Source organism: Erpetoichthys calabaricus, chromosome 2 (genome assembly GCF_900747795.2).
Source record: "Erpetoichthys calabaricus chromosome 2, fErpCal1.3, whole genome shotgun sequence".
NCBI classification, from domain to species: domain Eukaryota; kingdom Metazoa; phylum Chordata; class Cladistia; order Polypteriformes; family Polypteridae; genus Erpetoichthys; species Erpetoichthys calabaricus.
Genome location: NC_041395.2, coordinates 188,131,706 through 188,158,073, shown reverse-complemented (window position 1 = coordinate 188,158,073; position 26,368 = coordinate 188,131,706). Strand labels below are relative to the sequence as shown.

The 26,368-nt window shown below is 42.6% G+C and overlaps 1 protein-coding gene across 2 annotated transcripts in view; it reads left to right on the top strand.

Annotated features, from left to right (window-relative positions):
• srprb (SRP receptor subunit beta) overlaps nt 1-26,368 on the top strand; it is a 120,071-nt gene that overhangs the window by 74,790 nt on the left and 18,913 nt on the right. The window contains exons 3-5 of one of the 2 annotated variants that reach the window (XM_051922061.1): nt 18,835-18,912; nt 19,091-19,173; nt 25,432-25,568. In XM_051922061.1, coding sequence (XP_051778021.1) covers nt 18,835-18,912; nt 19,091-19,173; nt 25,432-25,568 — 298 coding nt within the window. The remainder of the gene's footprint in view (nt 1-18,834; nt 18,913-19,090; nt 19,174-25,431; nt 25,569-26,368) is intronic. The other variant, XM_051922062.1, reaches the window with a different exon arrangement.

Sequence of the window (26,368 nt, the reverse complement as noted above, 5' to 3'; positions counted from 1 at the left end):
TTACCTTTTTAATAAAAGGCGAGCTTTTAAGCCTGAGGAATCACCCTATAAATGCACACGTTTAATTGCACATCTGTTAATATGTATGCTTACACAGTATTAAGACACTCAACAATTAACGTCATTTACCTTCGTTCCCGCGTTTGACTCGTGCTGTAAATCTCTTCCTTGTTTTCACTTCACGTGATTACGTAGGAGGCGTAATACATGATGATGTGATACGTGACTCCGCCTCCTCCATTAGAGTATATGGACAAAAAACAGGTTCCAGTTATGACCATTACGCGTAGAATTTCGAAATTAAACCTGCCTAACTTTTGTAAGTAAGCTGTAAGGAATGAGCTTGCCAAATTTCAGCCTTCTATCTACACGGGAAGTTGGAGAATTAGTGATCAGTCAGTCAGTCAGTGAGTGAGGGCTTTGCCTTTTATTAGTATAGATTGATAAAATTCATTGTTTCTACATAAAAATGCGGTCATTTTACTTACAATGCCAATGTTTTCACCTCATAACAAAGCTTGTTAGGCAGTTAATCTTTCCTGAAATTTGCAATTTCGTGTAGGTTGTAATATATTGAGGAGTTAAGAAATTTATTGCATGACAACATCAATTTTGATGAGCTGTCTATAGATCGTTTTTGATTAGAGAATTTTTCATATAAAACAAGTTGGTTTCGCGCTGTCAGTTTATTAAAAATAAAGAAGAAAACATTCTAACGGTTTCCAAATGTTATGAAATATCTATAAAAATCTTCACTTAGATGTGATTATTTTTTCCCCAACAACATCAGTAATATTTACTTCTTTGGAAATGTAACATCTTGCGGAATTTTGAATACGTCATTAGGCGGTAAGCACGTTTTTCTCGCTATATGCGTGTTGCTGAAACTGAAGCAAGTACCATCACGGATGAGAAATGGATCGTTTCTTGATTAAAACTGGCACAACAGGCCCTGAAAAACCTGACAAGGAGGGCAAGAAAAGAAAAACAAAAGCTGAAAGGGACCGTGAGTATGATAAAAAACGAAAACGGTCTTTTCAATCGCAATGGCTCAAAGAGTTTCCATGGGTAAATGCAGACGACACGGACTCCGTTTTTTGCCAAATTTGCCGTCAGTATCCAATTATTGCCGACAAAACATCCACGTTATTTACCGGCAATAAAGTCGACAGAAAAGACACACTACTGTCGCATCAGCTGTCTGCAAAACACATTGCCTGTATGTCAAAGCAAGAGTCCAAAAGTAAGAAAAAAGTTGGTTCAATTGAAAAAGCATTTTCTAAAGTTGAACGCTCGGAGGTTGAGTGTTATGCTAGGCTGTTCAATACTGCTTACGCTGTTGCTAAGCACAACAGGCCATTTACTGACTTTCAATTTCTGTGTTCTGTGCAGGAAAAGAATGGTGTAAATTTAGGGAGTGACCATCGAGGCAGAGACGCCTGTGTTGAGTTTGTGAAATCAATATCGTCTGTTTTGTTGAATGATGTCTCAAGCCACATGAAACATGTCAGATTCTTTTCAGTCATGAGTGACGCAAGCACTTACTCATCAGTAATGGACCAAGAAGGTATACTGCTGAGATATGTTCATCCAGAAACGTTTGATCCCTACACAGCCACGGCTAGCATTGAGAGTTTAGAAAATGCCAGAGCAGATGGTGTTGTTGCTGCCATAAAAAATGGTTTGTCAAAATGTGGCATTGATATTGAAAACATTGGAGACACTGACCCAAAGCTTGTGTGCATTAATCTTGATGGTGCAGCAGTTAATCTTGGAGCTAAAAATGGTGTTGCCAGAAAGCTCAGTGATTGTGTAAGTAACAAAGTTCTTGTTACACACTGTGTGGCACATAAACTGGAGTTAGGTGTACTTGATGCTGTAAAAAAACGTAGGCTATCTGAAAAAGTTTGAAGACACCATTAAGCACATGTGCAAGTTTTATTCTTTTTCACCAAAGAGACGAAGTGAGCTGCAAAATCTAGCGTCAATTTTGAATGAAACCTTGCTTATGCATTCAGAAATAAAAGCCATCAGATTGGTATCATCAAAGTCCAGAGCACTGAAAGCTGTTAGCCAGGATTTACATGTAACTGTTACTCACATGGAACAGATACTTTCCACATCAAACAAGGCAGATAAACTGGGACAGGCTAAAGCCATCCTACCTGACCTCAAGCAAGTAAAATTTATTAAGTATCTATATCTGATGATGGATGTACTTTCTGCTATTACAGCCACCTCAACTCTTTTCCAGAGCAAAGACTTGTTGATATTTGAAGTTAAGGAGGCCACTGACACCTTGTACACCAGATTGCATGCCATGACAAATGAGCCAGGAGAAAACCTTACAAAGTTTTATAACCTGTTTGACAAGGAGTCTAGTACATTTGATGGATACTTAAAGCTGGCTGGTGATTTCAGAGATTTTTGTGAAGACAGAGATGTTCATGATCTCCTGGAAAGCATGGTTCAGTATATACTTACCAGATTCTCTGACCTTGATAAGCCTCCTGTGTCAGATATGAGGGTGTTTGATTTCAGAATCTGGCCACACACTCTGTCTGAACTGAGCACTTATGGAAACTATGAAATCAAGAACTTGTGTCAGCAGTATAGTGATTTGTTGACTGATGAGGAAGTTAAACATGCACCATCTGAATGGCAAGCACTTAAAGTGCAGATATCCATGCAACGGCAGTACCATCCACTTGCTGTCTATACCTCAGTTCTGCAAAGGAAGGAAAAGTCACTGAAGAATGTTAGTGTGCTGATCTCACTGTTTCTTAGTTTCTCCTTCCACAGCTTCTTGTGAGAGATTATTCTCCAATATGAATTTAGTAGAGAGTTCTCTAAGAACCCGCCTGACTCAGGAAAACCTTCAAAACCAGATGCGCATTGTTGTTGATGGCAAACCTTTAGAAGAGTTTAACCCACTACCAGCTGTGGAATTCTGGCTGTCATCTGGCAACAGGCACATCACTCATAAAAAACCTGAAAAGTCATCAACATCCACTTCTGCAGGACCATCAGTCCAGGAACCATGCAGTTCAGCTCAAGCAGAAATGAACAGTATTCAGCCCATGCTGTCTGAAGTGGTAAAGATTCTTGGGGGAGATGATGTTGCAAGACAAAAGCTGAAGAACATGGCAGAAAATGAATCAGGACAGTGTTCTGTTATGTAACTGTAATATGTGAAACATAACTAGTGTAGCTATAATGAAGGCATTGTTTATTACTGAGTTAAAATGACAAGGAAATCTTTTATACAATGTTCTAGAGCAAGGTGGCAAAATACTACTCCCTGAAAGAACTTTTTTCAGTTTTAAAATGGAAGGCAGTTTTGGTATAAATAAGAGATCAGAAAAAATAAACTATATTTTTCACTTTTGTTATTTGTTTATGGGCAAGTGAATTTAACTGGCGGACAAGTGGATTTCCTAAGTTTACTTGTCCGTGGACAAGTAGAAAAAAATTTGATTTCCACACCCCTGATATGTATGTATATATATGTATATGTAGATATGTGTATATGTAGATATGTATATATATGTTTACATAACCTCTTTAACACACTACTTCTCCGCTGCGAAGTGCGGGTAGTTTGCTAGTTTTTAATAATAATCATACTAATTAGGAAGACTAGACGTCCCAAATTAATAATAATTGCTTACATCTATAGCAAATAAGAGCATAAAAGTCAGCAAGTTAATTTAAAAAAAAGTTAATCTCTGTTTCACATGCTACTGTTGTTTCTTTGATAACGTATAATACATTTTCAGCATAACTAAAACGTTCAAACTTGAAGTAAATTAAAAAAAAAATATATCGGCCATCGGTTATTGGTATTGGCAAAGATGGACAAAAACATATTGGTTATCGGTATCACCCATAATTTCCATATCGGTGCATCACTATTTACCCTCTACAACTCCAGGCACCTTACACCACAATAAACACACTTGAGCTCTGAGAATTTTCCGACTTGTGCTCCATCAGTGGGGGGGATAGATAGGAGCCTGCTTGCTGCTTATACTGATTGATACATTTCCAAAACAAGACACTAATGGAGAGGTGCAAAGGAATTTAAGATGGCCCTGGATTCTGAGTTTTTTCGTAGGCTTCAGGGATTCTAGTGTTGAAGTGGCTACATTAATTGCAAAAATGAATTGTGTTAACTTTCCCAGGCCTAGTGACAATATTTGTGCATTGCAGCCTACGGCACTTATGATTTCAAAAAGTTTTGCTATGCTGTAACTGAACTAGGGAAGAAAATTGTAGTTGGTAGTCGTATATATTGTCATACCCCCTATCCACCCAAATTCTTTCCTTGCATAACTAATTGTATTTCCTTGTCTTCTTAGAGAGTCAAGGCTGGGGGGCTGTCAAGAGGCAGGGCCTGTTAAAGCCCATTGCGGCACTTCCTGTGTGATTTTGGGCTATACAAAAATAAACTGTATTGTATTGTATTCTTCAACTAAATGATTTGGAGATCATTCTGAGTGTTGATCCTAATATTTGTGTAAATGTTTTATTTCAAACCAGGACCTGATTTAATCATTTACTTGCTTTCACCCCTCATAATCAGTTTAGGCTGGATTATATAATTGTCTTTTAGTTACTGGCATTCATTCTCTTGCTCGGACAAAGCATCACCATCAGACCATAGCTGTGCCTTCTCTGGTTTATACTTGTCTTCCTAGGTGGGCATTATTACGTTATTACTTAGAAATGCCTAATTCCATCTTGCACAATTTCCTACTCATTATAATTCAGTTATTAACCCTACTTGGTTTGGAAGGCTATTAAAGGGTGTCATCAGGGATTTTACTAACCCTTACTAGGATGGTTTGTGCCAGACATGTTGTCATGAGATGAATATGCAACCCTGAATGTGAAGCTTTGAACACTAGATATGAGTTAAATTCCCTGCTCTTGAAACATGCCAAATTTGGGATACTAGATATTACTTATGATGCATAATATTTTTTAAAGTTGAAGATAACTTCCCTGGAAATGATGGTCTGAGCAGTAAACTTCATAAATATGTTCAAGAGGAGGTAGAGGAGTTTCTCCTTTTTGTACTAAATAGTAAAAAAAACATTGAAGCTAAGAAATTGCCTCCATCAATTAAGCCAGGATTAAAATTACTTTTACGTAAACCCAGTAAGGATACTTTGGGGTTAGAAAACTGGAGTCCTCCATCCATCCATTCTCTTCTGCTTATCCGAGGTCGGGTCGCGGGGGTAGCAGCTTGAGCAGAGACGCCCAGACTTCCCTCTCCCTGGCCACTTCTTCTAGCTCTTCCGGGAGAATCCCGAGGCGTTCCCAGGCCAGCTGGGAGACATAGTCCCTCCAGCGTCTCCGGGGTCTTCCCCGGGGCCTCCTCCTGGTTGGACGTGCCCGGAACACCTCACCTGGGAGGGGTCCAGGATGCATCCTAATCAGATGCCCGAGCCACCTCATCTGACTCCTCTCGATGCGGAGGAGCAGCGGCTCTACTCTGAGCCCCTCCCAGATGACTGAGCTTCTCATCCTATCTTTAAGGGAGAGCCCAGACACCCTGCGGAGGAAACTCATTTCAGCCGCTTGTATTCGCGATCTCGTTCTTTCGGTGACTACCCATAGCTCATGACCATAGGTGAGGGTAGGAACATAGATCGACTGGTAAATTGAGAGCTTTGCCTTATGGCTCAGCTCCTTTTTCACCACGACAGACCGATGCAGAGCCCGCATCACTGCGGACGCCGCACCGATCCGCCTGTCGATCTAACGCTCCATTCTTCCCTCACTCGTGAACAAGACCCCAACATACTTGAACTCCTCCACTTGAGGCAGGATCTCGCTCCCAACCCTGAGAGGGCACTCCACCCCTTTCCGGCTGAGGGCCATGGTCTCGGATTTGGAGGTGCTGATTCCCATCCCAGCCGCTTCACACTCAGCTGCGAACCGATCCAGAGAGAGCTGAAGATCACGGCCTGATGAAGCAAACAGGACAACATCATCTGCAAAAAGCAGTGACCCAGTCCTGAGTCCACCAAACCGGACCCCCTCAACACCCTGGCTGCGCCTAGAAATTCTGTCCATAAAAGTTATGAACAGAATCGGTGACAAAGGGCAGCCCTGGCGGAGTCCAACTCTCACTGGAAACAGGTTCGACTTACTGCCGGCAATGCAGACCAAGCTCTGACACCGGTTGTACAGGGACCGAACCGCCCTTGTCAGGGGGTCCGGTACTCCATAATCCCGGAGCACCCCCCACAGGATTCCCCGAGGAACACGGTCGAACGCCTTTTCCAAGTCCACAAAACACATGTAGACTGGTTGGGCGAACTCCCATGCACCCTCCAGGACTCTGCTAAGGGTGCAGAGCTGGTCCACTGTTCCGCGACCAGGACAAAAACCACACTGTTCCTCCTGAATCTGAGGTTCGACTATCCGACGGACCCTCCTCTCCAGAACCCCCGAATAGACTTTTCCAGGGAGGCTGAGGAGTGTGATCCCTCTGTAGTTGGAACACACCCTCCGGTCCCCCTTCTTAAAGAGGGGGACCACCACCCCGGTCTGCCAATCCAGATGCACTGTCCCTGATGTCCATGTGATGTTGTAGAGACGTGTCAACAATCAACCAAGACATCCCTACAACATCCAGAGCCTTGAGGAACTCCGGGCATATCTCATCCACCCCTGGGGCCCTGCCACCAAGGAGTTTTTTAACCACCTCGGTGACCTCAGTCCCAGAGATGGGGGAGCCCACCTCTGAGTCCCCAGGCTCTGCTTCCTCATTGGAAGGCATGTTATTGGGATTGAGGAGGTCTTCGAAGTACTCCCCCCCCCACCGACCCACAACGTCCCGAGTCGAGGTCAGCAGCGCACCATCTCCACCATATACAGTGTTGACACTGCACTGCTTCCCCCTCCTGAGACGCCGGACGGTGGACCAGAATCTCCTCGAAGCCGTCCGACAGTTGTTCTCCATGGCCTCCCCAAACTCCTCCCATGCCCGAGTTTTTGCCTCAGCAACCACCGAAGCCGCATTCCGCTTGGCATGCCGGTACCTATCAGCTGCCTCCAGAGTCCCACAGGACAAAAGGGACCGGTAGGAATCCTTCAGCTTGACGGCATCCCTCACCGCCAGTGTCCACCAACGGGTTCGGGGATTGCCGCCACGACGGGTACCGACCACCTTATGGCCACAGCTCCGGTCAGCCGCCTCAACAATAGAGGCACGGAACATGGCCCATTCGGACTCAGTGTCCCCCATCTCCCTCGGAACATGGTCAAAGTTTTGCCGGAGGTGGGAGTTGAAGCTACTTCTGACAGGGGGCTCTGCCAGACTTTCCCAGCAGACCCTCACAACATGTTTGGGCCTACCGGGCCTGACTGGCATCCTCCCCCACCATCGAAGCCAACTCGCCACCAGGTGGTGATCAGTTGACAGCTCCGCCCCTCTCTTCACCCGAGTGTCCAAGACATGTGGCCGCAAGTCTGACGACACGACCACAAAGTCGATCATCGAACTGAGGCCTAGGGTGTCCTGGTGCCAAGTGCACATATGAACACCCCTATGCTTGAACATGGTGTTCGTTATGGACAATCCGTGACGAGCACAGAAGTCCAATAACAAAACACCACTCGGGTTCAGATCGGGGGGGCCATTCCTCCCAATCACGCCCTTCCAGGTCTCACTGTCATTGCCCACGTGAGCATTGAAGTCTCCCAGCAGTACGAGGGAGTCCCCAGATTGTATGCCCTCTAGCACACCCTCCAGGGACTCCAAAAAGGGTGGGTACGCCGAACTGCTGTTCGGCGCATACGCACAAACAGTTAGGACCCGTCCCCCCACCCGAAGGCGGAGGGAGGCTACCCTCTCGTCTACCGGGGTAAACCCCAATGAACAGGCTCCAAGTCGGGGGGCAATAAGTATACCCACACCTGCTCGGCGCCTCTCACCGGGGGCAACTCCAGAGTGGTAGAGAGTCCAGCCCTTCTCAAGGAGATTGGTTCCAGAGTCCAAGCCGTGCGTCGAGGTGAGCCCGACTATATCTAGCCGGAACCTCTCAATCTCACGCACAAGCTCAGGCTCCTTCCCCTTCAGAGAGGTGACATTCCACGTCCCAAGAGCCAGCTTCTGTAGCCGAGGATCGGACCGCCAAGGTCCCCGCCTTCGGCCACCACCCAATTCACACTGCACCCGACCTCCTTGGCCCCTCCCATAGGTGGTGAGCCCATGGGAAGGGGGACCCACATTGCCTCTTCGGGCTGTGCCTGGCCGAGCCCCATGGGTGCAAGCCCGGCCACCAGGCGCTCGCCATCGAGCCCCACCTCCAGGCCTGGCTCCAGAGGGGGGTCCCGGTGACCCGCGTCCGGGCGAGTGAAAACGCCGTCCAAATTTTTTATTCGTCATAGGAGTCCTAACTGGAGTCCTTTTACTTTGATAAATAATTAGCTGTGCTGCCCACTTAAAGGTTGGAATCAAAGAAATCAACATATACCTCAGTGTTAACATATATAGTACACTATGTAGTGCATATGTCTCTTACATATAGATAGATACTTTATTAATCCCAAGGGGAAATTCACATACTCCAGCAGCACCTTACTGATACAAAAAACAATATTAAAGATTGATAATAATACAGGTAAAAACAGACAATAACTTTATATAATGTTAACGTTTACCCCCCCGTGTGGAATTGAAGAGTCATATAGTTTGGGGGAGGAACAATCTTCTCAGTCTGTCAGTGGAGCAGGACAGTGACAGCAGTCTGTCGCTGAAGCTGCTCTTCTGTCTAGAGATGACACTGTTTAGTGGATGCAGTGGGTTTTCCATAATTGATAGGAGCCTGCTGAGCGCCCGTCGCTCTGCCACAGATGTCAAACTGTCTAGCTCCATGCCAACAATAGAGCCTGCCTTCCTCACCAGTTTGTCCAGGCGTGAGGCGTCTTTCTTCTTAATGCTGCCTCCCCAGCACACCACCGCGTAGAAGAGGGCGCTCGCCACAACCGTCTGATAGAACATCTGCAGCATCTTATTGCAGATGTTGAAGGACGCCAGCCTTCTAAGGAAGTATAACTGGCTCTGTCCTTTCTTACACTGAGCATCAGTATTGACAGTCCAATCTAATTTATCATCCAGCTTCACTTCCAGGTATTTATAGGTCTGCACAATCTGCACACAGTCACCTCTGATGATCACGGGGTCCATGAGGGGTCTGGGCCTCCTAAAATCCACCACCAGCTCCTTGGTTTTGCTGGTGTTCAGGTGTAGGTGGTTTGAGTCGCACCATTTAACAAAGTCATTGATTAGGTCCCTATACTCCTCCTCCTGCCCACTCCTGATGCAGCCCACGATAGCAGTGTCATCAGCGAACTTTTGCATGTGGCAGTACTCAGAGTTGTATTGGAAGTCCGATGTATATAGGCTGAACAGGATCGGAGAAAGTACAGTCCCTTGTGGCGCTCCTGTGTTGCTGACCACAATGTCAGATGTGCAGTTCCCAAGACGCACATACTGAGGACTGTCTTTAAGATAGCCACCAGGTATGAATCTACTCCCATCTCTGTCAGCTTGTCCCTAAGGAGCAGAGGTTGGATTGTGTTGAAGGCTCTAGAGAAGTCTAGAAACATAATTCTTACAGCACCACTGCCTCTGTCCAAGTGAGAGAGGGATCGATGTAGCATATAGATGATGGTATCCTCCGCTCCCACCTTCTCCTGATATGCAAACTGCAGAGGGTCGAGGGCGTGTTGAACCTGTGGCCTCAGGTGGTGAAACAGCAGCCTCTCCATGGTCTTCATCACATGTGATGTCAGAGCATCAAGCCGGAAGTCATTCAGCTCACTAGGACGTGATACCTTTGGGACTGGGGTGATGCAAGATGTTTTCCAAAGCCTCGGGACTCTCCCCTGTTCCAGGCTCAGGTTGAAGATGCGCTGTAGAGGACCCCCCAGCTCCGATGCACAGACCTTCAGCAGTCGTGGCGATACTCCATCTGGACCTGCTGCTTTGCTGGCACTCCTCAGCTCTCTGCTCACTTGCACTGTTGTAATAATCGGTGGGGATGTCTCTCCTATGCTGGTATCAGCAGAAGGATGTGTGGAGGGTGCAGTACTCCGAGGTGAGAGTGGGTTAGGGTGGTCAATCCTGTTAAAGAAATTGTTCATCAGGTTTGCTCTCTTCACATCTCTCTCGATGGTGGTACCCCGCTTTGAGCTGCAGCTAGTGATGATCTTCATCCCATCCCACACTTCCTTCATGCTGTTATTCTGCAAATTCTGCTCCAGCTTTCTCCTGTACTGCTCCTTCGCCGCCCTGAGCTGGACTTGGAGTTCCTTCTGCACGCACGCGCTTGAATATGCCATTTAGTATGGAATTCTTAAAAGCAGTGTTAATATTTGTCTTGTGGTATCTATTATGACAAATGCAATACCTTTTATTACTAAAAATGTTTGTTGCACCATCTTTTGAAATGACACATTCCTTTTTATTAAGGTCAATAATGCAAAGTTATTTATTATATTATTATTATCTCTTATTACAATGAAAGAACATTTAGACCAGATCATTGATGCATTGCTTTTATCAAGGGGAGACACATTTTTAGTATTTTGAATTTAAGGATTGCAGTTTGAAATTTTCAGATTTTTATGAAGTGTTTAATATGATTAATACATTTACTTTTAAGGCATTACAGTATTTTGGTGTACAAAAACCTGTTAAGTCTTTGTAAAATAGATAATACTACTTCAGTTTTTTTTCTGTAATGGAACATCATTAAGATTTAATTTAAAAGAGGAATTGGACAAGGTTGTCCATTTTGCATTCTCTTGTTTTAATTTGTAATGCTAAAAATGGCCATCATTTTTACTTTGAAAGATGTTCACATGAAATTTCTAAATGTGAAACTTGCATTTATCATCTCCTTGATGTGACTTAAAAGTGCCCAAATATGAAAACATTATACACTTGGAAGTGCATTTCCACAGTGGGAAGGTCCAAACTTGAATACAAAACCTCAAACAAGAAAAAGCTGAGACAAAATTGTAATTTGAAAAGGCAGCGCATCCCAAATCCCCCACCCTGTTCTGTATGCAGATTCCTTTTAAACTCCACAAACTGAACCAACTGAAAAGTAAATGCTGCTCAGTTTTTGATAAGCCAATCATATCAACAGACTACCTTTCTCTCTGTTATGAGATTTTTTTTTTATCCCACTCACCACAGTTGTCACCAGTGAGCTTAATGCCACCATTTAATTCTTACCCTGTTGGTTACCTCTAACCATGACACACACTTAAATGTAATGAAAATACACAACTTTTTTTCAATTGTTGGGTTCATTTCATTTGCACTCCTAGATGTATCTATGGTTTTCCCTCAGGATCCCCTTTCAGTTTATCAAGATTCCAATATATTGGTCCTATTTCAGTTTTAAGTGATGTTGGTTTCTGCATAAACATGTTACTGTACATGTACACGCCAAATATGTGTTGCGAAGAAGCGAAGGCTGATACATTTGGTAAATGCCATTTGCTTTGTCTCCTACCAATGTGTCTTTTTTGTGAAATGATGAGGACCTTTTGCCTAACCCCACTTGTGGCTTAACATTTTAACACTAGAATCCTTGAAGCCTGCAAACTTTTTTTATTGTCCCAGACCACTTTAATTTTCCTCACAGCCCCTTATCACTGCCCAAGAGGCTGCCAATAAGCTTTTGTTTTGCAAATGTGACAGCAGCCTGTACTCGCCCATTCTCCAGTCACCAAGCTAAAAGGTATTACACAACAAAAATCTCAGTCTGTCTGTGTTATGTTTTTATCTGGCAACGAGTTGCAGGGAATTGTATAGGTAAATGATATATCATTTTTTTGAAATATATACATTTCATGTGTGTTCTGTGTTTACAGCGATCTGTGTAAATGAAGGATGAGGCAACAAAAGTTGAACACATAGGTAACACATAAATTTTTTCATGTTATAACAATAATAACATAATGTGGAAGTGTAGAATGTATAAAGACTGAAGTCCAAATATCAAATAAACATTTTCATTAAATGTATAACAAAACAAGTGTGCTTTTAAGAGTCAAACCGAATAAAAAATAAATTGTTCAAATGATATGTGTTTTTGAGTGTGTAAAAACTGAAGTCTAAATATCAGTCAGTACAAAATAAAAACATTGTGCATGCGTGTGTGTGTTTGCGCATTTCACACCAGAAACAGCTGTCTCGCAGATCCACTGAGGTGTCACAGGGCTGTTGTTTCTCAGTCAAGAGGTTTCTTGGTTCAAATCCTGGGTCTTCCCTGCATTTAGCTCTTTGTGTAGTGCGCTGGTATTATTATTATAAAAACATAACGTTTGAGTCTGTAACAGCCTGTGTAAATTTAAGGAAAATGTAACAATTGATGCTGAAGGGATAAAAATAGACACATAAACATGGTGAATCATTTCTTCTTGGTATCTTGCAGAGAAATTTCTTTGTCACTTCTTACAAGAAAAGGCAATGGAAAAGAAAAGAGGACAAAACCTTTGACCATACCCCTACACCCCAACCAAATCTTGCCCAGTTTCCAAATTTTGGTGCATGGTAGTGTTTGTTCTGTACAACAACATTTATTTATATAGCATGTTTTCATACAAATGATGTAGCTCAAAGTGCTTTACAAGATGAAAGAAAAAATATATACAAATTAGGCAATATTAATTAACAGAGAATAAAGGTAAGGTCTGATGGTCAGGGAGGACAAAAAAAAAAACTCTGGATGGCTGGAGATAAAACAAAATCTTATGGGGTTCCAAGGCAATGAGATTGCCTAGCCCCCACTAGGCATTCTACCGAACATCAATGATCTAAGTCAGTCCTCATGGTTTTCAGGCTCCATGTGGAAGAATTATACAATGATGGCCGTGTACTTTGATCAGGTGATATCAGAATTACACTAAAATGAAGCTATGGGAAAGCGCTGTTAAGTGATTGGGTTTTTAGCAGTTTTTTAAATTCCTCCAATGTATTAGCCTGGCGAATTTGTATTGGAAAATTATTCTAGGTGCATAACAGTAGAAGGTTGCCTCACCACTTTTTTTAAGTTTAGCTCTTGGAATTCTAAGTAGACACTCATTTGAAAATCTAATGTTACGATTTGGCGTGTAAGGTGAAAGGCATTCCAAGATATAGGATAGAGCGAGATTATTTAAGGCTTTGTAAACCATAAGCAGTATTTTAAAGTCCATTCTAAATGATACAGGTAACCAATATAGTAACATCAAAACTGGAGAGATGTGCTCAGATTTTCTTTTCCTAGTTAAGATTGTGGTAGCTGCATTCTGCACTAGTTGCAATCAATTGATGTCTTTTTTGGGTAGTCCTGAAAGGAGTGTGTTGCAGTAATCTAGTTGACTAAAAACAAAAGCGTGAACTAATTTTTCTGCATCTTGCAGGGTTTAAAGGGGTCTAATTTTTGCTATATTTAAGTAAAAATAATGCTGTCCTGGTAATTTGATTAATGTATGATTTTTAAAATTTAGGTCAGTCAATAATTACCCATAAATTATTTACCTCTGCCTTAACTTTCTAGCCTAATGGATCAAGTTTATATGTGATACACTCATATCCATTTTTGTTAATCACTAAGATTTCTGATTTCTCCTTATTTAGTTTGAGAAAATTATTACTCATCTATTCAGAAACACAAGACAGACAATGGGTCAGTGAACCAAGGGTGTCGGGGTCATCAGGCGCTATTGATAAATTCAGTTGTGTGTCATCAGCATAGCTGTGGTAGCTCAAGTTATGCCTTGAAATACAGTGGGGCAAAAAAGTATTTAGTCAGCCACCAATTGTACAAGTTCTCCCACTTAAAAAGATGAGAGAGGCCTGTAATTTTCATCATAGGTATACCTCAACTATGAGAGACAAAATGAGAAAAAAAAATCCAGAAAATCACATTGTCTGATTTTTGAAGAATTTATTTGCAAATTATGGTGGGGGAAAAAAAGTATTTGGTCAATAACAAAAGTTCATCTCAATACTTTTGTTATATACCCTTTGTTGGCAATGACAGAGGTCAAACGTTTTCTGTAAGTCTTCACAAGGTTTTCACACACTGTTGCTGGTATTTTGGCCCATTCCTCCATGCAGATCTCCTCTAGAGCAGTGATGTTTTGGGGCTGTCGCTGGGCAACACGGATTTTCAACTCCCTCCAAAGATTTTCTATGGGGTTGAGATCTGGAGACTGGCTAGGCCACTCCAGGACCTTGAAATGCTTCTAACGAAGCCACTCCTTCGTTACCCGGACGGTGTGTTTGGGATCATTGTTATGCTGAAAGACCCAGCCACGTTTCATCTTCAATGCCCTTGCTGATGAAAAGAGGTTTTCACTCAAAATCTGACGATACATGGCCCCATTCATTCTTTCCTTTACGCGGATCAGTCGTCGTCGTCCCTTTGCAGAAAAAGCCCCAAAGCATGATGTTTCCACCCCCATGCTTTACAGTAGGTATGGTGTTCTTTGGATGCAACTCAGCATTCTTTCTCCTCCAAACATGACGAGTAGAGTTTTTTCATCTGACCATATGACATTCTCCCAATCGTCTTCTGGATCATCCAAATGTTCTCTAGCAAACTTCAGACGCGCCTGCACATGTACTGGCTTAAGCAGGGGGACACGTCTGACACTGCAGGATTTGAGTCCGTGGCGGCGTAGTGTGTTACTGATGGTAGCCTTTGTTACTTTAGTCCCAGCTCTCTGCAGGTCATTCAGTAGGTCCCCCCGTGTGGTTCTGGGATTTTTGCTCACTGTTCTTGTGATCATTTTGACCCCACAGGGTGAGATCTTGCGTGGAGCCCCAGATCGAGGGAGATTATCAGTGGTCTTGTATGTCTTCCATTTTCTAATAATTGCTCCCACAGTTGATTTCTTCACACCAAGCTGCTTACCTATTGCAGATTCAGTCTTCCCAGCCTGGTGCAGGTCTACAATTTTGTTTCTGGTGTCCTTTGACAGCTCTTTGGTCTTGGCCATAGTGGAGTTTGGAGTGTGACTGTTTGAGGTTGTGGACAGGTGTCTTTTATATTGATAACGAGTACAGAAAAAGTTACAGGTCTGTGAGAGCCAGAAATCTTGCTTGTTTGTAGGTGACCAAATACTTATTTTCCACCATAATTTGCAAATAAATTCTTTAAAACTCAGACAACTTGATTTTCTGGATTTTATTTCTCATTTTGTCTCTCATAGTTGAGGTATACCTATGATGGAAATTTCAGGCCTCTCTTGTCTTTTTAAGTGGGAACTTACACAATTGGTGGCTGACTAAATACTTTTTTGCCCCACTGTAATCTGACCTAATGGAAGCATATAAATCGAAAAGAGCAGTGGACCCAGGATAGATCCTTGCGGAATACCATATAGAATATCATGTGTCTTTGAAGTTTAATTACCACAATTAATAAAGAAATTTCTAGCTGTCAAGTAAGACTCAAACCAATTTAAGACACCGCCAGGAAGGCCCGCCCACTGACTAAGGTGATTTATAAGAACTAGCCAACCCGCGGCGTAGTATACGCCACATAATTATTTATTGATGGGTGAACACTTCCTGAAAGACACGGTTGTCCAAATGGGGTGGGTTTGAGGATACGACTGTGAGTGAATGAAAAGATGGAACTCTGGAGAGAGCAACATACAATTGTCTGTGACTGAGAACTGGTTTTGGCAGATACAGGCATATCTTTTTGAAAGTCTGGCCCTGTGCCTTATTAATTGTCATTGCAAAGGCTAATCTAACAGGAAATTGTCTGTGTGTAAAAGTAAAAGGCAAATTTGAATCTGATGGGGTCAGGGAAATCTGGGGAATAAGGACAGTTTTTGAGGTAGCAGCTGCAATAGTTTTACACTCTAGTACATTGCGATGAATGCTGGTAACAGTCAGTCTAATGCCATTACAGAGACTTCTTGCTGGCATGAGGTTTCTGAGAAGCATGACGACTGAACCAATTTTAATTTTGAGTTTATGCGGAGGCATGCCAGTGGGAGTAAGACTGCTAAGAAATTCTTCGGGGAATGAAGGACGTTCTCGGAAGTGAATGGTGATAGTAGCTGGAAGTATTTGGGACATCGCCACAATTTCTGCCTCACCACCATAAACTCAAGTATTCATGTAGTCAGCGTTTTGTTGAGCAGACTGTATGACTATGGTTCCGTGACTAAGAACAATGGACAGCACGTCACCAAAGTTATTGCAATGTTGGCAAACAAAGGTTACAGCCATGTTGCGAAGTTCGAGGGCAACAGTTTCATCTGACATTTTTCCAGAAATATCTGACTGATAGAAAGAAACAGTTACCTGATGCAGGAATTTGTATAACCTTGAAAGAAGAGTTGTTTCCATGAAATACATGTGACGCAGTGGCCATGTTAGGAAAATGAACAGTCAACGTGGCTCAGAGGTGCATGTGGACTGTAGCACAGAGCAAAGTGACTCAAGATGTGTTTGGTGAGGAGTTGGGGGTGGGCACGGGCACATGAGCAGGCAGTGTGCATGCCTCGAGAGCAACGGTGGATGCGGGAGGAGGGTTACAGTTGGCGGGCGGGGCTCTGTTGTACTTTTTGTGAAAGTGTTTCTTTGATATTTGGAATTCAGGCTTCACACATTATACACTTCATGTCTACATTTTATCACTTATTACTAAAACAAGAAACACGTTTCTGTTTTAACGATGTGTTTACATAAATCGTTGTAGACACGGAACACACATGAAATGCAAGTGTTCCAAATAACGATATAGTATTTATAAAAGGTGTCATTTTGCTTGACTTTTCACTCTATACAACTCTAAGCAACTGACACACAGGTAAACAGACTTGAGCTAAGAAAACTGTGCGTAGTGGAGGGATGTAATAGCAGGCTGCTTGCTGTTTGCTGCTTATCCACACATTTACAGAACAAAAGACAGAGACAGAGAGGTGAGAAGCGATTTAAGGTGGGACGGATCTACAAGTTTTTTCGTAGACTCTGGTAATTCTAGTGTTAAGAGAGGATTTCTGAGGAGCGACCACATCTCCTTGGGGTCCATTCAGCCCCCCTCTTCACCACGTGAGCGGCAGAGACGCAAAGCGAGCAAGGGGGTTGGCAAGCAAACTTTAATGTGATGATGTTAGATTTTCATATTCTTATTCCGTTTTTAAATTATAAACTAAAAAAATATCAAGAACTCGTGTCTCGTGAGACAGGACTTTGTGCCAAAAGATTTAACCACGCCCGGAGCCGGAAATAAAACACAAGGAGTAGGACAGCTGCTGTACAGGCTTTTAAATGTTCAAAGCGCCACACGAGATGCAGATCACGCAGCACGGCAGCAAGCCAGCAGCTGATCGAGCAAAGAGGAGATAAAAAAAACTATTTGTTTCCCATTGTATCACCATTTAAGAAGGGGTTTCGGAGGAGCAACTGCCTTTCCTTTGGGTGCGTTCAGCACCCCTCTTCACAACGCGAGCGGCAGAGACACGAAGTTGCTGGCAAGCAAAGCAATATTTACATAATAAATATATTTTATTTTATATTTATATACATACATACATACACTAGGGGCCTCTGCCCCCACTTGCTTCGCTTGCCAACCCCCTTCGCAGCTCTGCCACTCACATATGGGGAAGCGGATGTACAATTTAAACAGTTCTATTATCCATTTGTAATAATTCCCATGAAAATAACAATTTTACATTACAGTGAGTAATTAACCGTAGAAAAAAAATAGTAAAACGTAATAAAAGAAAATTTTTCATGTTGTATTAGAGGTATTTGTGGAGTTATACCTTTTTTGTTCCGTTTGGCTTTAAAATGAACACACACATACTTTTTAAACTTGCACTTTTACTGTAAAACTTCAGTAAAAACAATATTTGGAATTGACTTTTCATCAGTATTGCACTGAATTTTGATTCCATGTTTGGACTTGCATTGTGACAATGCAACTTATAACTGCCCGTGAGTGAATATCGTTTGTTTCTCTCTAATAAATGAACCGACTTTTTGGAATGTTTGTACCTATGATTTGTTAATTGTCATAGCAAAAGCTTTTCTAACGGGAAACTATAAACGTTTTAATATGAATGGCATATCAAGATCTCCTTTGTTGTCTAATGTAATCTGCGGAAGATGTACTACATTACCTTTCTTGTCGCCTGTTCAAATTTTACATGTTAGAATTGTTCGACTAGTTTTGAATACAACTAATTTTATTGCCCATCACTCATACATAAATTACGCAATAACATTACGATACATCCTTCTTTTAACGGTAATTCGGGCAGACGGTGTTAACAGTTGTAGATATTCTACGGAATATTGTTAGCTGATATTTTCATCTTCCGCACCATCACCACCAACTGTTTCAGCATAGTCTATTGATACGCATTTAACCAATTTCCATGTTAATTCATTTGACTTCATAGTTTCTCTGTTGCAAAAGCATGTTGTAAGCTGCCGAGTTTGAGTCGTGCATAGACAGCAAAGTCAGGTTATTATTATTCTCTTAGTAGTAGTTGTATTTAAGTAGCTATGTACCTTAATGCAGCTGTGTTATTTCTCTGGTCTTGCAGCTGAAACGCCAATATTTTATTAATAGATTTAAGATTGACAAGTAAGTATAAAGATTGTAAACTCCCATTAAATACCGTTTAAAACTAAAAGTCCTTATTATTGTGTGAAACCTATACTGGTATAGGCAATATACAGCACATCTGTAACCTGTAGGCACTGCACTATTTGACATAATGAGAAATGTGTACTTTTTCTAATAACAGTATTTACCTTTTTTTTTTTTTTCCTTACAGTTAATATCTGGTAAATTTAAGCACACTCAGACATCCATCACGGATAGCTCAGCATCATACAGAGTTACAGGTGACAAGGTAAGTAATGTATGATGAAATTTATAAATGATATAAATATTTAGCAAAAATGTGTTTTGCTTCTTTTATTAATTTATGTTTAGGACCACAACTAGCCTTTAACATACGAAATTTATTTCTGTAAAAACATTTCATTTTTTTTTTTTGGACTGATATATTGTAAATATTGTAATTTCAGAATTCTACTTTGACTTTGATTGACATTCCTGGTCACGAGAGTCTTAGGCTGCAATTTTTGGAGAAGTTTAAATCTGCTGCCAGGTAATTCTGTTAAAGGTTAGGTACTTTAGATTACTACTTGCAGGTTTTAAAAGTAGCACAGTGTGAAGTTTTTAAAGGTCATGTCGCTTGCAGTGAGTGTCTAGCCCTATTTTGTCAGTGTTTTATATTCCCGTTATATGGCTGTGGAATTTCCCTTGCTTGGAAGCATAAATGTTTCTTACACTTTGCATGTTCTCTGTAGCTGGTAAAGCATATCATTTAACCTTTTCATTTTTTATTTCACAAGCAATACATTTTATAACTTTACCTAGACTGATGAACAATAACAGTTGCTTCTGTGAATTCATGACAGGGGTCTTTTTTCAGGATGCTACTGGCTCTGCTTTTATACTTGAAAAACATAATCAAGTATGCTTGTTCAAGCAGTACCTGGCTTTAACTACTTTAATTATTGTGCCCTAAAATGGGGGGGGACCAACTAAAAGTGTTGTAATTTCTAAATGTTATGACGAAAATGTCTGCAAATAACTCTGCAATGTGCACTTTAATCACGTCTGAATTGTGTGATATGTAATTTTAAACTGTGTAGTACATGGGGCAAATTAAGGAGCAGCAATTTAAAATCATACTCCGTAGTTTGTATTGCCCCCTCATGCTTGTATGCATACCTGACAACGTTGGGGCATGCATCCAATGAGACGATGGATGGTGTCCTGGGGGATTCTCCTCTCAGATCTGGACCAGGGCATCACTGAGCTCCTGGAAAAATCTGAGGTGGACCAAAACATAATGTCCCAGAGGTGTTCTGTTGGATTTAAGTCAGGCAAGCGTGGTAGCCAGTCAGTGGTATCAATTCCTTCATTCTCCAGGAACTGCCTGCACACACTCACCATATGAGGCCGGACATTGTCCTGCACCAAAAGGAACCCAGGACCCACTGCACCAGCATAGGGTCTGACACAGGGTCCAAAGATTTCATCCCAATACCTAATGGCAGTCAAGGTGCCGTTGTCTAGCCTGTAAAGGTCTGTGCATCCCTCCATGGATATGTGTCCCCAGACTATCACTGACCCACCACCAAACTAAACTGGTCATGCTGAACGATGTTACAGGCAGCATAACATTCTCCACAGCTTCTCCAGACCCTTTCACGTCTGTCACATGTGCTCAGGGTGAACCTGCTCTGATCTGTGTAAAGCACAGGGCGTCAGTGGTGGACCAGCCAATTCTGGTATTCTATGGTAAATGCCAATTGAGCTCCACAGTAACGGGCAGTGAGCACAGGGCCCACTAGAGGACATCAGGCCCTCAGGTCACCCTCATGAAATCTGTTTTTGATTGCTTGGTCCGAGACATTCACACCAGTGGCCTGCTAGCGACCCATGTCCTGCTTACAGAGGAATCGAAGCATTACGCACATCTAAATCTGTTTCTTGGAGATGGCAGCTGATGGAACGGTCCTTACGAATGAGACTGCAGTTGTGACCTGTTGGGCTGGCTACTTTGATCATCCGGCTAGGACGTTGGATATATCTGGCTTCACAGTTCTTGAGGCTGATCCTCCAATTAGCTCTGAACCACCCACTCTCACTGAGATTGCACAGGTGGTGAACCAGCTGAGGGGGGGGGAAAGGATGCAGGTATCTGGGGTGAACTACTCCAGGCTGGTGGTAAGGCTGTCGTCCTGGCATTGCAAGCAATCGTTGCTTCCATTTGGGAGACTGGCATCATCCCAAATGACTGGAAAATGGGACTTGGGATGGGATAAGGAGCACTATCTGGAAAGGAGAGGGTGATCGCCTGGATTGCAGTAACTACAGGGGGATAACACTGCTCTCGGTGCCGGGTAAGGTCCTTGTTAGGGTCGTCCTCAACAGGATCCGTGATCACTTGCTCACCTACCAGCGACCAGAACAGTCTGGTTTTACGCCTAAGAAGTCTACCATCAGCCACATCCTGGCACTGAGGGTTCTCATGGAGCGCAAACACGATTATCGGCAGAGATTCTTTGCATCCTTTGTCGATTTTTCGCAAAGCATTCGACTCAGTTGATCGAGCTGCCCTGTGGGACATTCTGAGGGTTCGCGGGATGTACACTGTTACCTGTACACTGGTACTGTGAGTGCTCTGCAGAATGGAGGCAGAATCTCTGTGTTTTTCCTAGTTGATTCTAGGGTTCATCAGGTGTGCTCTTGCTCCTACTCTGTTCAATGCTTGTATGGACTGGGTGTTGGGCAAGGTTGTGGGATCCAGCGGCTGTGGGGCATCTGTTGATGAAGAAAGATTCACGGATCTTGACTTTGCTGGCAATGCTGTGATCTTCGCGGAGTCAATGGAGGCTCTGATCGGTGTGCTTGAGAGACTGAGTGAGAAGTCTGAGTGTTTGGACTTGCGAGTGTCCTGGATAAAAACCAAGATCTAGGCCTTTAATGACCTCTTGGGCACAGCCATCAGCTGTGTCTGTCTGCGGAGAGAGTGTCAACCTCATCAAGAGGTTTACTTACCTTGGCAGTGACATTCATGTCTCTGGTGACTCTTCCTATGAAGTCAGTAGACAGATTGGGAGAGCATGGGGGGGGTCATGAGGTTGCTGGAAAGGGGAGTGTGGTGCTCCCGATATCTATGCAAAAGGACGAAGGTCCAAGTCTTTAGAGTCCTGGTGCTTCCTGTCTTGCAATATGGTTGCGAGACATGGATGCTATCCAGTGACCTGAGACGAAGACTGGACTCCTTTGGTACTGTGTGTCTCCGGAAAATCCTTGTGTACTGTTGGTTTAACTTTGTGTCAAATGAGCAGTTGCTCATGGAGTTCCGAATGAGGCACATTACCAGCATTGTGAGGGAGCGTCAATTACGGCACTACTGCCATGTGGCGCGTTTCCCAGAGGGTGATCCTGCTCGTAAGATCCTCATTGTTGGGGACCCGAGTGGCTGGACCAGGCCAAGGAGTCGCCCACGTAACACCTGGCTACAGCAGATAGAGGGTCATTTCCAGAGGGTGAGACTGGACCGCGTGTCTGCCTTGGGGGTGGCAAACCGGGATCCCGAGTTGTTTTGTCGTGTAGTGGGTGCGTCAACACACTGTACCAGTGCATGCTCCCCAACTTGACTTGACAGACGATGCATCATACTGTCTGAAAGCATACCAGGAGGTTTTTAAAGGGGTTATACCTAAAAGTGTACATTCAGCCTGTTTGTGTCATGTCATCGGTTTAGTGGGAGAGACCTGGCAGCATTATAAATACTTTAGTGAGGCTGCATCACTAGTGATGTGGGTAAAGTCTGACCTCTTCAAGAAGCATTCCAGGAACCCCTGAGGCAGGAAACACCAGGTGGAATAGCAAGTTCGAATCAGTAGGGTACCTCGCTGAACAAGTTGGTCTGCTGTTGCACCTCAGATTATCTACTTACATTGCATTGTGCATCAGACAGTGTTGTGCGCAAAACTAAGCAGAGAGCTAAAAATGACAATAGACAGTGTCTTGGCTACAGTTAATTTTTTTTCGCTCCCCATCAAGCCTCCAGCACTACTTATTCCACATACTGCTGTCAGAAATGTCTACTGAGCACCACAACCAGCTTTTGCACAATCTTGTCTGGTGGCTGTCCAAAGGCAAATCACTGAAGCGTTTCTGTGATCTCAGAGAGGATATTTCCCCTGCAGCAGCAAGCAAAAAAAAAAAGACAAACACACCTGAATTGCATACTGGACGATAACTTCATGGCCGATGTCTGATTTGTGAGCAACATATTCAATCACCTGAATGATCTAAATGTGGCAATACAAGGCAGAGACAAACTATCATTGAACTTGTGGAACAGATGCACGCATTCCAAATCAAACTGGACCTTTTTGCAGCTGACCTGAGCACAAGCCAAATGCTGCATTTTCCGACACTCTGTAAATGCATCTCATTCCCCAGCACAAATCACGAATGTGATGACAGATTTCATTGCAAGGCTGAAAGAGAACTTTGCTCGTCAATTGGATGGATTTGCTCTGTCCCCAGAGGTGATGGGTTTTGCCAGAGAACTGTTTGTTGCAACAGAAGGGCATTTATCCACCAGAGCAAAGGAAGTGCCCCCCTCATGTGAAATTCATACTTGAACTTGTTGACAACCTCTCGAATAAGACACACAGGAGCCACTTTTCTGGGGAAGAGTTCAAGGTGCCGACTGACCTTTTGAGATGGTGTGCTGCAATATAAACCGTGCCCTACTGCCACGCATTGTCTGGGTCAAGGGGACTCCACCAGAATTATAAAAACAGATTGCTTACTATGGCCTGTCTGCCTCTCAGCTGCACTTTAAGCATTCGCTCCTTTCTCACCCTGATGCTGTCTTCCAACCTAGCTTCAATGCTTTTTCTTGCCAACTACACCGTTTTATTTGCCCAGAAGCACTGTTAATTATCCCTGCTCCTGTCACTCAGCTCTCTCTAGGGAGGAGCCCTCACAAACTGCTTTCCGACAAGACTCCACCCACAATGCCTGTGCAGTAGCTCGATGCTCAAGAAAGCCAAGCCTAATCACACATGCGGTGATTTAAAATGAACGCATGTTCCCTCGGTGTGCAGTAGATGTTGTATTCATGTGTGTTAGTTACTGTTACCACTTTTTATGGGTTTGTGCTTTTGAAAGCTTTGATAGCATTGAGTAGTTCTTTTTAATTCTGTTAAATGCACTTTGTGATATGACTACAATATTTTTTTTGTTTGTAAACCGAAACAAATATTACTGTTAATACGCATTATTTTGTTTTATGCACTTTGAGATGTGCCTAGATCAGCTATGACCAAAAATTTTTTTTTTTTTCTTCTTCTTCTTATTATTGTTTCAAAAGTGGAAGATAATTATTGTTACTACTTCAGATTCTTTGCTGTTTTAGCTTTTTTATTGTTTTAGGCACTTTTTGACTTGCCTGTGTGAGATGTGACCAAATTTAAAAGGGAAACGATACATAAATATTACTTGTTTTTCAATACATTCATTTGTGTTGGTTTAAAATTTATTACTGCTTACTGGCTGCTGAAAATGTTTGGCCCAGCTAAATTTCTTGATTTTAAAATCTGGTCCAACTGAATTTTAATTGTATTGGAGAAACTAGGCTAAGAAGAAAACGAATAGAGGTGGATGTGTATATTTTTGTATATGTACAATACTCTCAGATTGTCAGTGGTTAATACAGTAATCCCTCCTCCATCGCGGGGGTTGCGTTCCAGACCCACCCGCGAAATAAAATCCCCGAAGTAGAAACCATATGTTTATATGGTTATTTTCATATTGTCATGCTTGGGTCACAGATTTGCGCAGAAACACAGGAGGTTGTAGAGAGACAGGAACGTTATTCAAACACTGCAAACAAACATTTGTCTCTTTTTCAAAAGTTTAAACTGTGCTCCATGACAAGACAGAGATGACAGTTCCGTCTCACAATTAAAAGAATGCAAACATATCTTCCTCTTCAAAGGAGTGCGCGTCAGGAGCACAGACTGTCAGAAACAGACTAGAGAAAAGCCAAGCAAAATGACACCTTTTATTGGCTAACTAAAAAGATTACAATATGCAAGCTTTCGACGCAACTCAGGCCCCTTCTTCAGGCAAGAGAGGAAAGCAAACAAATCAATAGGGCTGTTTGGCTTTTAAGTATGCGAAGCACCGCCGGTACAAAGCTGTTGAAGGCGGCAGCTCACACCCCCTCCGTCAGGAGCAGGGAGAGAGAGAGAGAGAGAAAAACAAAGTCAAAAATCAATACGTGCCCTTTGATCTTTTAAGTTTGCAAAGCACCGTGCAGCATGTCGCTTCACGAAGCAGCTGCACACAGAAGGTAGCAACGTGAAGATAATCTTTCAGCATTTTTAGACGAGCGTCCGTATCGTCTAGGTGTGCGAACAGCCCCCCTGCTCACACCCCCTACGTCCGGATCAGAGAAAGTCAGCGCAAGAGAGAGAGAAAGAGAAGTAAGTTGGGTAGCTTCTCAGCCATCTGCCAATAGCGTCCCTTGTATGAAATCAACTGGGCAAACCACCTGAGGAAGCATGTACCAGAAATTAAAAGACCCATTGTCCTCAGAAATCCGCGAACCAGCAAAAAATCCGCGATATATACTTAGATAGGCTTACATATAAAATCCGCGATAGAGTGAAGCCGCGAAAGGCGAAGCGCGATATAGCGAGGGATCACTGTACTATGTAAAAATGAACTTAATTGGAGGGAAAAACTCAGATTTCAAATTAGTCACACTTTCTATGTTTAATTTACAATAAACCTTAACTGGCGCTGTTTTCTTTGGTTATAGGGCTATCATTTTTGTTGTGGACAGTGCCATATTTCAAAAAGAAGTTAGAGATGTAGCAGAGCTCTTATACATTGTATTAACAGATGATATCATTGAAAAGAATGGTATTGCATTGGCAGTTGCCTGCAACAAACAAGGTATGTGGGTTTATGTCTATCCATCTGTTAATGATCCCTTTAACTGCCATTTCTTAATGACATTTCAAGCTAAAATTTACTAGCTGAACACACTTTGGTATCTTTTAATAGCCTTACCCTAGTTTGTATTTATTTTTTAGTTTAATTTTCAGATCCTGTCAAGAACTCATGTTTGTTCAGTGTTGCACAATGTTTGAAGAGTCTGGGAATTGGTTAAGCTCAATAATTACCATCAGCTGACATAACAGACCAGACTCAGAACCTGACGAGTTCTGAGACCTTACAACTGAATGGATGCCTAAACTTTTGCAAATACAGTGGTGCCTTGGTTTGCAGGCATAATTCTTTTGAGAAACATGCTTGTAATCCAAAGCACTTGTATACCAAAGCGAATTTCCCATAAGAAATGATGGAAACTCAAATGATTCATTCCACAACCCAAAAATATTTATATAAAAATGATTAATACAAAATACAGTATAAAGTAAAAATACATAAAACAAATTGATCTGCACTTTACCTTTGAAAAGAATCGTGGCTGGAGTGAGGGAGAGGGGGTGGAGGGTTATTGTGTAGGACAACTTTGACTATAACGGAATCACTGCTATCCGTTGGCTCACTGGAATCTTCTTCTTTTCTTGCAACTTTAACAAGAAACCTATCCAATGACATTGCCTCCTTTTGAGGATTTTGCGGAAATGTAACATTGCATTGTCGTTAAGCAGATTCATTGCTCGCACTGCTACAGCCTTGTTTGGGTGGTGCTTTTCTACAAAATTTTGCACTCTTTCCCACATTTT